Genomic DNA, 11,818 nt, shown 5'->3' with positions numbered 1-11,818 from the left:
CAGTTCTATACATCGTGAAGCACCAGGTGACTCCATCGGTTTCTCGTTATTATGAGGTTCGGTACCGACACGCGTTGGCGCTCGCGAAAAAGAATCGCCCTTTTCGCGAAACTTCTAATCTCACCCGACATTTTATGATATCTTTCGATCAGGACCCCATTGCTCCGCCGTTCCGAGAGAGAGAGAGACGAGATCGGGCTTCTGTCTGGCGCGAAAAACGGCTTCCAAAAATTTTTGCATTTGGGCCACAGCAACGACAAAGAACGGAAAATCAATTTCAACTTTTGTGAAACAGAACGCACGTCGCCGGTCTCTGCAGGGTTACCGATCGCCACGGAGCAAGGTGAAGAAAGAAAACAGAGATGGCGGCACGCGTCATGTTGCCGCCACTCAGAAGGCACACCTGGTTGGCTGTGTTGGCGCAAAATTGCCTCGACATGAAGTCATTCAAGTTTGAAGGCGACAACGACCGTATTTCAATTGCTTAGGAAGGCTCTTTACTGAAGGCATTGACAATGCAGTAAGATAGGTGATGTAAACATTTATCGATCCTTTTGAACTTAATAATCGTTTATTGTTCGATTATTTAGTTTTCCCATTACTAATTGTGCTGAATTTTTCACGAAACTTCAACAGGATGCACTCTGCAAATGCCAATTTTGGACCCTGCTTTGTGTCTGCACACCGGTTGGGCGCCAACAAGGCTCAGCGGCCCCGTTTTCGGCAGGGCCGCGCCACGATTCGTGAGGTACAAAAACTGGATTTCATCTAAAGTTTTCCTGCGAGTTGCATTTTTCATCCCGCACAGCGTTTGCGTTCTTCTTCGCCGCTTTGCGCACTAACGAGAAAAATCCGAAAAAATGCCAAAACGCTGATACCAAGCGAACCCCAGGCCGGGCCTGCCCGTATGCGACGGGCGGCCGGCTTCAAAGGCCCGAACCCTGCCGTCGCGTCGCGGCCCGAAGGACCTGCGCCATTCCCAACGCCAGGCAAAATGAAGAGAGCGCTGCGACGAGCGGCGAAAAAATGACGGCGAAGTTGTTGCAGAAAATGGAAACTTAAATGGCGCCCAAAGTTGCCGGGGAATCGAGAAAATGGGAAAAACGCTCAACGATGACAGACCTGGCGGCTGCGGGACTCCACCACTGGCCCCACCACTGCACTGGCCCCTCTGCAACGTGCGTCGCCCCCCGTCCGCCCGAGCCAACGGGTTCCACGTTGGGTTGGGTCCTGGGTGTCCTTTTTCGCTTATAGTCCCGAGTTTTTCATTTGGCCATCGTTATGACGCTAGTTTCTCTGCCCGGAGCGCTAGGCCGGCGGTCCTCGTCGTGATGCTTTCAGCTCATTTCCCACCGCCGAACGAACACGCGTACCGGGAACTTGGGAAGAATGGGAGGAAGGAGAAAAAAAATTGGCCAAACCATGGAAACCCGGACCGAGCGGGCACAGAAAAATGCTTCCTCTCTTCAGCACGCTGAAAGCTCACACGCTGGTGGTGGTCGGTTACGGCTGAACCAGCTTTGGTAGCGCCCGGTTTTTATGGCCGCTTTTTAAACTCCGCCAGTGGACATCGTGAGACGGTGTGCGCACGGCGGTGGCGGCGGACGTGATGGCGTTCTCCTTTCGCTCCAATTCTACTGCATCCCAGTGCTTCCTCGCAGTTTGGTTGGCCGTCCACGTTGACGCAGTGTTGCTGCAAGTCCCGTCGGGACGCATTTTTCTCTGCACGCTTTACTCGACACGGAAGCAGCGCAGCACACCAGGTTGGAGGCGCTTTCCGGATTTATTTAAAGTTTGCAAACTTGGCTATCGTTTCTGAAGTAATAAAACTGGTGGCAGCGAAAAGCTAACTCAACTATTTCGGGTAATGGCTCTAAAAGCAGTTACACTTCGATAATGCTGCCAAAGCCTTCGAACGTCAGCTCAGGTCTGGGCGGGTTTCCCTTACAGAGAATCGCACTCAAATAAACTCGCATAGTTGGAAATTGAGAACAGACCTCTAGTTGGCTTTAAGCATCGTCACACTGCTTGAAACACAAACTTAATATTCAGTAAACCATAGTTTGAAAAGAGTGTCGCGTAAGAGCATACCACTTACTAGTCCTTTCTTTCCATCACTAACAATTTGTCAAACACGACTTTGGCCATTTTTAATCAATATCCATGTGAATCCTTCCAGGAACAATTTCAACGGCATTATTTATTCACAAAAACCGATCATGCTAATTTTAATGTGTAATGTAATCAGACCTTATATCCCACCACTCAGCATCAAATCATCACCCCGAGTCAGTGCTGGTGGTCAGTGCCGGTAACCAATGTGTGCGTACTGTTGGCAACCATGGGAAAAAATCAATATGTTATGAACAACTTTATCCTGAAACTATGCTTCAAAAACTATCCTGAGCATTGCAAAAAAAAAAACATTCCAGCGTTGTCTCTCGCTCTCTTTCGCCCCTTTGGAACCCTGACGCTGACCGGGGTGCAACAAAAATGGTTTTGTTCATATTTTTTGCCGATATAGCCAAAACAAAAAATAAAGTTTTAACATAGCTGATTGGACCCCGCCAGTGTTTGTGTGGACGTTAGTAAATATATGCACGTCAACCACAATCAAAATCTATTTAATCACGTATCACTCACATGCCGCACCCGGCCTGCAGCCTTTATCGCTGACCCGCGGTGCGTCCTGCGTCGCGGTTTTAGTATTTGTGCCGTGTGCAAGCTCCCACGGGGCAGCAAAAAAAAATGTTAGCTCTCCGGCATGAAAAAAAGCATCCGGAAACAATGCACATAACCCCGGTGAACCCGCCCGGTGAGCCCGGCGCGGTTCACCACATTTATGTCGCTAGAGTGTTGCGGGAAAAAATAGTGACGATGGTAGTGAAAGAATGGCAGAAACAAAAACTTGCCGCTATTAGTGCCGTACATGAAATATATTTTAATGGAAAGCAAATTAAATCTGCATAAACTGCATGTGCAGTAGGTGCATCGCTTGGTCCATATACTAGCGCCACATTCGGGGGAAGCAAATTAGAATGACAAATTGATTATGTATTTTGAAATGATTTACTGCATTTGTGTAGCACAAAAACTAGTCTAAATAGTTCAATCAAAACTACTAGCTTCACACTCAATGGGCACAGCAGACCAGTGTGTGCTACGGTGAAGCCATATCCCGACCCAATCTTGGCGTTCAGCTCGATAAAAGTGCAGCACGATAAAAGATTTGGGCAATTTTTCATTATTTTTTACCAGTCCGTGTGCCGGCCACACTACGGGCACAGACGGCACACGGGATGCGGCGGATCGTGATTTGAATTCGCATCATGATTGGGAAAGCCATTTCCGTGGAATGCAATTCTTGTCTGCCTTTGTTTTTAATACTCCAACCGAGCCGGACCAGAGAATGCTGCTGCCTGCGTCCGCCCTTTTTTGTCCCATAAAACAATCGTGTCCTCGAGAGCCCGGAACCAGTGAGGAGGTGCAGAGTGACCAAACCAACCACCCGGTCGGCCAGGGAGAAAAAACCCACCCATCCCTAAACCGGCAGCAGGGCGAAAAAATAGTAACCACGGATACCGCAGCCTGGCACAGAGCGGCTGCTAAACTCAAAGTTTACATACGCTGAAATATGCACGGCACAAGGCACTAACCACTGGGGCCGGCGGCGGCTGGGCACACGAAGCACGAGCGGGAACTACATCAACCGTGCGATCATTTGGCACAGTTCAACGTCCAGCGGCATCCACAGAACCCAGTCGCCCCATTCGTGTGGTTCGAACCAATGCGACTATCTCCCCAACGGACGGTAGAGGACGAAAAAAGTGGGGCGACCCTACGCAACATGGCCAGGCAATGGCCACCGGATACTGTTTCATCCCTTCATCGCTTCCGGCATCCGACTAGGCACCGCCCGCCCGGGGTCGCTCTGCTGACGATGAATATCTCTCCCGGGGTTGGTGGTCCGCAATCCGAATCCTTTTGGTTCCGGGACGGTGGAAAAAAAAACCAAAGGGACACGGGGCCAACGGGGAGGTGGGGCGCGCGCCGTGGAAAGGGGATGAAAAATCACGCCACCCACAGCCACCCGGTGCGTGTGTCCGTCCCATTTCTCTCTAACTAATTTCCCCATTCTCCCCCCAAGGCCCGGTTTGGCTTGGGGTTTGGGCTACGTGTCCTGCGAGAGTGCGTGCCCCGCGCGCTGTGTTGGCCACCGTTGGCCCCGGGAAGCATAAATAGCGATACATAACTCGATGTGCGAGTTTTTCTGTTGTTTCTCACCTTTTTTTGTGGCCAATCCACCGCCACATATGCATGAGTCTAGAAAAATTGAGCGAAGTTTTGAACTGCGAGAACGAGAGAGACCGAGAATAGGGGTACGAGGCCGGATAAGGAGACAGAGCTAGTATATTAAACATTTAGTTTGCTGCATTGTTCCTCTCATCGGTGGGCTGCGCGATGCAGTTAATCTATTGATTTATTTCCCCCTTGAGTGTGTATCGATCGATCGCTGAGCAAATTATGAACACGAAACTGAATCGAAGGCCTTTTAGTTTAAATTTTGTGATCATTTCATTGCAGTGGCAAAATGGCAGCAAAACACGTTAATGAACGTAGAATGCATGGCCTGAACCCCGCTGGCAAGATCGTCTCGCTTCGCCACGAACATGAGACATGGACTTCTTCATCAACTTCGGTTCACCAGTTCCGGCCAATTGCGTGTGTCGGGTCGGGTGGAGTATTTAGCACGTAAGCCGCGACTTCCGCAACACACAAAACAAAAATGTGCCGAGTGTGTTAACATGACAACAAACAAACGCACCCGAAACGCCGAGATGGGAACATTCCAGCGAAAATTGTGATCCTCCCACAAAAAAGCCACCGCTCACACAGTCTTGGGTCAGCCGTTCCGAATCTTTATGGGTGGTTTAAACGACCACAACAAAAAAAACGACGATCCACCCAATTCTTGAAGACTACAAAAACGAGACAAAACGAAACATACAACAGCAATGCAGGAACAAAACATCCGGTTGGCAAATTGGTCCACGGCCGGTCCGAAGGTCCTACCTACTACTCCACTCGCGGTCTGCGGAGAAAGTGGTTTTGACGGACCCACGGATGGCGCCCCATTAGAATAATTAAAACCACCTCGAAATGTCCACCCATGCTACGTCCGTGTGCCGTGGTGTCGAATGCGGATGTGCATGTTGTACACTTTTTTGTTCCGCTAAGCTTTGCTTTCGCTAGTCAGTCCCGTCGGAACGCCACTAAAAAAACCGAGACCAGTATTTAACGCATCTATTTGAAACAATAGTGACACAGCTAAACACAACAAGAAAAGAGCTCAATCGCAGCAGTGAAAAATGGCGTCACTTAAATGATAGTATTTCGGTTCAGTTTTACTTAAAAATCTCCAGCATATAGCTAAGTGTTCCCTGCTAGAAGCTTAATCCAGGCTAGGGAACAAAAGGCTGAAACTTGCCATCGCTTACCTGACAAACAGTTGCTCCTGATTGTTTACTCGCCAGGACACCACGGTAGCACCTGGAAGAGAGAAGCATAATGTTACTAATTGAGATAAAAATCTGAAAATAAAGCTTTTAGAAACATGATTACTGATAAGTGATCGCGCTAAACAAACATTGAGATTCTTCTAATATCATTGCTCAACAGTGTAGCAGCCCAAATTGGCCGAAAAAACCGGAAACATCTGGAACTTCCGTTCCAGCTGGTGTTGAGAAATGAAAACGATCAACCCAAACGATCAGCCACGATCGCAAAGGACCAACCGGAAGCAGTCAGCATGTTTCATTCACCGCTCGCATCATTCACCAAATCAAAACCACCAAAACCCCGCATGCCGCCCATATAGTGTGGCGTCACAATGCAGCCTTCAATCAACACCAAACCGTCCACCATCCGGAACAATTAAAAACGGAAGCGTTAGCCGAGCTGTGAGAAAAGAAACGAAAACAAACCTTGAAAAACGAATGTAACACCACGAAGAATGGAAGACGCCGCAGCATAATTAATTCATTAATGCCGTTCAATTTGGTCCCCATCGGAGTGGCAGGATGAAGCAGGATCCCGGCGGCATTCCAAGCGTTGCCCCCCTTTACTTTGGGTGGCTGTGTCAAATGCAACGAATCCGGAAAATGCATCACTCGATGATGGCACTGAGCGGACAGCGATCAGAGAGGCCGGGGAATGTGGCCGCCAATAATTAACTCATTAAGTGATCGGTTGTGATGCTTTCTCGGTTCTCTTTTGGATTGTTCCATTCCCCGTCGGTTTTATTATTTCTCAATTGAACGAGTGTTAAACTATTAAGCAGGATGATACTTGACACATTCTATTTGCCATTTTGACATGTTACAATGACTGACCTTCCCGCGTTCCAAACACTTTTCAAACTGAGGACCAAAAGAGACACCACCTGCATCTAATGTGATCTACGGTAGACTCGAAACCCACACGCAACTCCATGCATCGGTGTGGTTAGTGTGGCCGTTCCTCCACAGAATTCGTGTGCCAAATCTTCACACCGTGCCAAATCTCCTAGAGCCTCTGCCCGAAAACTGCGTTTATCCAATGACATGCTCCAATGTTAAAAAAACGAAGCACTGCATGGACGCAAGCGAACGGAACGACCTTCAAAAACCACATTTTCACTGCGGAGCCCGTTGATCATTGTGCGGTGTGGCAAACAACAGATCGTATTTGCAGTGCACGCGACGAGGCGCAAACGATGCGTGTCCGTTGCGCTGGTGTCGCCGTTGACATGCGTCGGTTTTGAGGAGGTTGCAAGACCAACAAAAGAAGTCATCTGTGCGTGCACTTTGCAGGGCCATCCTTCCCTAGGCCAGCCATTTTCTAAGACTGTGAGTGAATTTTCCTGTAAACCGAATTGCATAAAGGGTTAAGAGTGGAGACTGGTTCGACGACAATTAAGATTTTGGGAGACCTTTCGGGAACTCTGGAATAGGATTAATTTTACAATAGCATTACTCAAAAGATATTTTAACTAAACCGAACGCTTCAAGATGTTTCATCGTCGATGTGATATCTTCAGAGTGTCCATCACGCGCGCCAAATGCGCAGCAGTGTCGCAAGTACCCTTCCCTGCTGCTGCCCCTCGCAAAGCCCCTTGCAAAGCCTCGCGTACACGTTCGATCACCGGCAGCCAATTGCGTACTTTTCAATTGTTAATCATCGTTCAGCGTCTCCCCACGGGAGGGCGGTGTTGTACACCCGTGCCGAGCAAACATTACCGAGAGCAAATAGCCAAAAAACACCTTCACTTTTTTCCACTTCATCGCGTCGCCGAGAGCAGCAGCCAGCCCCCGCCGTCAAATGGTGTGCCATTTGCTAATCCGTCTTCATCCAGGCACCATGTTTACCGTGCACACATAGATCGCGTCTTGGCGCTGACGGTCGGTAGTCGCGCCTTGGATCAAGTGTGTTGTTGGCGAGGTGAACCCCCCCCCCATGTTGTGGCCTGCAGAGCGCTGTGTGTTACTACTACACGGCCACGGCGTCACGCAATCGACTCTATCTCTCTCGATCGTCACCACGCCACCAACACCAGCGCACGCGATCGAGGGTCGCCGAAGGGCAACAATAGGCCGCGGTCACCGCGGGCACGATCGCCCCGTCGCTGGCTTTTTTCAATGCCAAACGCGATCGGTGACGATCCAGCAACACGCGCTCCGCGTGTCATGCACCGTCGCGCCGTTTCGTGCTGCGTTCTAGGCGCAAGTGGCGCACGTTGTCACTAGTCGCTAGAAGATTAGATTTTGGTCAATCTATGCTCTGTTGCTTTCTGTAACGGTGTGTTTTTACGGAGCTGTTGCGACGTTGTTATGGGGATCGTCGATCCCACGACCAGCTGCTTGGCAGCGACTGAAGACTGATGAGACTGAAGACAACGGAAATAACGTATGGAATTAAGGTATAGCCGATACTCCCGAAACCGTAACACATCCTTTACAAACAGGTGTCCGGTTACAGCTCAAAACCACCTCTACTATGCTTTAGTTCATTAAATCAGCGAACAAAATTGAGCGCTGGTCACATCCGAACACGAATTAGCCTAGAAATCGGTAGGCAAACCCGTCAAGAGGATGCAAACGATGCACCGTCCGCGGCCAAAGCCAAAGCCCACAATTTATGGCCTCCGTACCGTTAGCGAAAGCGGCCGAAGGATAAAAACAAAATTGCCAACCGCCAAAAGCTTGCTTCCTTCTTACCCCTTGCAGGAGGCAGCTTGGGGCCAGAATGCCCAACAGAGCGGCCTCTCCTATGACAACCCTCGATACGCGCAAAACTCTAGGGGACGATTAAAATTTGCACCAGAAAAAAACCTGCTCGGCCAGGTCAGGCCGGTCAGTATGTTTGTTTTGCTTGGCCCTCGCCTATTCGCCTTCGATCCCGGCAGGTTCGGGGGACCCCTCTAGAGTGTCTTGCGGTTCCAAAATGTGTGCCAATTTTTGGAGTTCTTTTTTCCACTCCACTGCGGCCGGCGCTCGCGGCGGGGCGGCCGGTTCGATTCTTGTTCCACACACCCGTCGTCGCCGCCTGTGGCCATTTTCTAAAAAAAAAAACATCTTCCAGAAAAGGTATCGCCGGTCCGGGGATGATGGGCCGGGCGGGGTGGTGTTCTGTGCCATTTTTGTTGCTTTTTCTTTTTGCTCACTCAATGATCATTCAAGCGAAGCAGTGAGTTTGAGCATTGGGGCGGCGAGCAAAAAAGGTGCTGCCTCCCGGAACGCGGACTGACCATAGAAATCGCGCGCGGGGCAGCAGCTGCGTGAAAGTTGGCGAAATTATTAACCACAGCCCGGCGGGTCGGCAGAGGCAGACAGGCGGCAGCGGGAGTCTTGTGGCCGTTCTGCCTAATTTTTTCCGTATCACCCAAGGGTCGCGGGTTGGACGGGAGCAGCGCGCGGACGAGATTGGTGAAAAACTTGCAAAACGAGGGTCCCCGAATTCGGGCCCAACTAATTTATCCTGCTCACCCCGCGCGGTTTGGCGGCTCCCCGAGGCTGTGGAACCCGAAACCCCGTCCCGTGTCTCTCGGAGGTGGCGGTCCGCGAGGAGGTTGCCGCGCAAAACGCGAACTTTGCGCGGCGGCGAAAGTGCACCACCGCCGCCACCAGCTTCGAAGCATAGGCGAAAGGAGTACGAAGAAGCAAAAAAAGGTACCACACAACCTCGAACGGCATCCGCCGCAACTCCATCACCAAATGGGTGGAAAGTTTTTTTTTGCGCGGCCAAGTTTTTTTTCCTATCGTGCACGCAAAGAAATGGAACGCCCTGCGGGTCTCCGGACAGCGCAGAAAAAAGAAGGAAGAAGCGAATTTTGCACCGAAATTAGAAAGAAAAGATGCTGGTCGACCGCGAACGACGACGAGCGGAAGACAGCGCCCAACGGAAAGAGTCGCATTTTTGGCAAACCTTTCTGGCAAACCTTCCCGGAGAGTCCGTCCGACTGGGTGCGTTTAGTGAAATTGTACCATTCAAGCAGTAAAGCTGACGTCTAAACAAAACCACGTGCTCAACTGACCAAAGGATCGACAAATTCTCTGTCAATCCAATTAATCTATTTAATAAATCAGGGAGAAAAAAGCCTTCAAACTTGAGACATGGTAAAATGCGTAGAACATTTAAAATCAATTATGGTAAATGAAGAGAGAATAAGCATAACGAAAAGATTAGATGGTTCACAATATGCTGCAAAACGCTGAAATGAGCAACTCCGTCAAGGATCGTCAAGTTTGCTTATCTCACAGCCGAAGAAGAGCTTGGCCATTTCGATGCTGCCTCGACAGGTTGCTGCTCAAACATTTGTTATTAATCAACCAAACTGCGAAAAATTCGCCACGCTGTTGCTTAACCCGGTTTAGTCCTATGACTTCACCAACAGCAGCTTCAGTTACGTCGGAACAATCTGCCATACAGTTGTCAATATGAAACGAATATTTTGCCATCCGTGGAACACACTTTCAATGTCACCCTCCCGAAACCGTAATCAAGCAGCATATTCAACTATGAACCGAAATTGATAAGCGACCGATGCACGCCACATGGTTCGCACCAAGGCTGTGGTTCATGCCATAAGTGTGGCCAGCCATAGTCACGTTTCGAGCGCCCAAAAATCGACCGATTCGAATAGAAAAAAAAGTCCGGATCTGGCCTGACCGGGCCAGAATGGACACGCGCCCTCATTCGGAGGTCAAAATGACCGTGCGGATGTGGGCAAAAATATGGAATTCTGTGGTCAAAGCTTCCACGTGTTTGCATTATCACAAGTAATTCCGGGTGCCGTCAATCATGTAGCCGCACGCGGGGCCAGTGATAGCGGAGATGCAACTCTGAGCCGCCTGTTTTATGAATGGCGAAACGCCAGTACCAAAGCTAACCCATAATCTGCCCGGAAACAGGCTCGAAAATTAAATTGAAATCATTTTTACTTACAATAAGATTCAATTTTATAGCGTAGCACGAGTGCATAACAAATAAAGCAACTACTTCAGCTGGTAAATTGTTTGCAAACGCGGCGCGGCCTTGATTATGCCACACCGGAGACGACCGTTCCTGATAACAGCATGCACCATCCACCAGCTGATAAGCGATCTCTACCTCAGGGCTCAAGGGGGCCAAAGTGTGATAGAAACACCGGCAAACGGCAAATTCGCACAAACGCCGAGTTTCTAGTTCAACAACAAACCGCGCAGATCGTGCATCTGCCAAGCCAACCGACTCCTGTGAAGAACGTTGTTGGTCATCAACCTGCGCGATCAACTTGGAAATAGTTTACGCATTCAGTACTACGAGAAGATTTCGCTGAAGTAACCCGAGCCAGGCGATACAACCGGCTCGGGTGACACTATCCAATTTTGGGCACAAATTGAATCGTCCGAAAACCCTGCGCTAGCGTTATCGCAGCACAACGCCGTACTAAGCATAACAACTAGCACGGGGGCCAAGCAAAAAGCAAAAGAACACACATTTTTTGCAACGTTACGCTGCCACCTGTAGTGCCAACTGCCAGCGTTGCCAGGAAAAAAGTATGAATCGAAGGTAAAAAAAGTAAGATGTACGATCATTCGATACAGTACATCGAAAAGGTTTCAAACAACTGCCGATCGGCGCAAAACCGATCGCCGGGTAGACCACGTTGCGCAGCCGGAGGATCCAATTATCTTGTCAGTCGCATAATTCATCGACATTTTTTTTTTGTTTCACCCTCAAGAAAGAATAAAACAAACAACAGCCCATTTCATTGAGCTTTGCGAATCGCAAACTCGACATGCGGAACTGAAAACATGACACCGCGCACCGCGGTTCGTCGCCGCGGCCGCGTAAAAAGATGCACACCCCGGTGGTGGGCTCGATGAGGTCCGATTTTGTGGTTTTTTTTGTGATTCATTGTGATCCTGCTACTTATTGTGGTTTTATTGGCACACTTCAAAATAAACCCCGATTCCGGCGCGTCCCGGTGGCCATGGGCCCGATAGGATCGAACCACAGCATAGCCGATCGATCGATGAGGTAACAAAAAAAACACACACACAAAAATTACAGCACATGAAAAACGGCCAATGGGCTTCCGAAAAACGCCAAACCTGCTGGTTGTTCAGCGAAAATGAGGTAAGTTAACCACCAAATGCGTGCCGACCCTGAGGGATCGTCGCTGATGCTGAGCTTGCAAACCGGATGTGTCGCTTTATTGGTGGCGTTGGTGGCAAATTGTGGGCTGGCCAATATTTTGTGAACAGTTTGCAGTAATAAACAAGGGCATAACCTGAAA

At 49.5% G+C, this 11,818-nt stretch overlaps 1 protein-coding gene across 3 annotated transcripts in view; it reads right to left on the bottom strand.

Moving 5' to 3' along the window:
- Positions 1-11,818, bottom strand: part of LOC131208316 (uncharacterized) — a 32,777-nt gene that overhangs the window by 17,353 nt on the left and 3,606 nt on the right. For all 3 annotated transcript variants that reach the window (XM_058201015.1, XM_058201016.1, XM_058201017.1), the window contains exon 3: positions 5,499-5,550. In XM_058201015.1, coding sequence (XP_058056998.1) covers positions 5,499-5,550 — 52 coding nt within the window. The remainder of the gene's footprint in view (positions 1-5,498; positions 5,551-11,818) is intronic.

This window comes from Anopheles bellator, chromosome 2 (genome assembly GCF_943735745.2).
Source record: "Anopheles bellator chromosome 2, idAnoBellAS_SP24_06.2, whole genome shotgun sequence".
NCBI lineage: Eukaryota > Metazoa > Arthropoda > Insecta > Diptera > Culicidae > Anopheles > Anopheles bellator.
The sequence above is the reverse complement of the archived record's forward strand: the minus strand, read 5'-3'. Positions and strand labels throughout refer to the sequence as shown.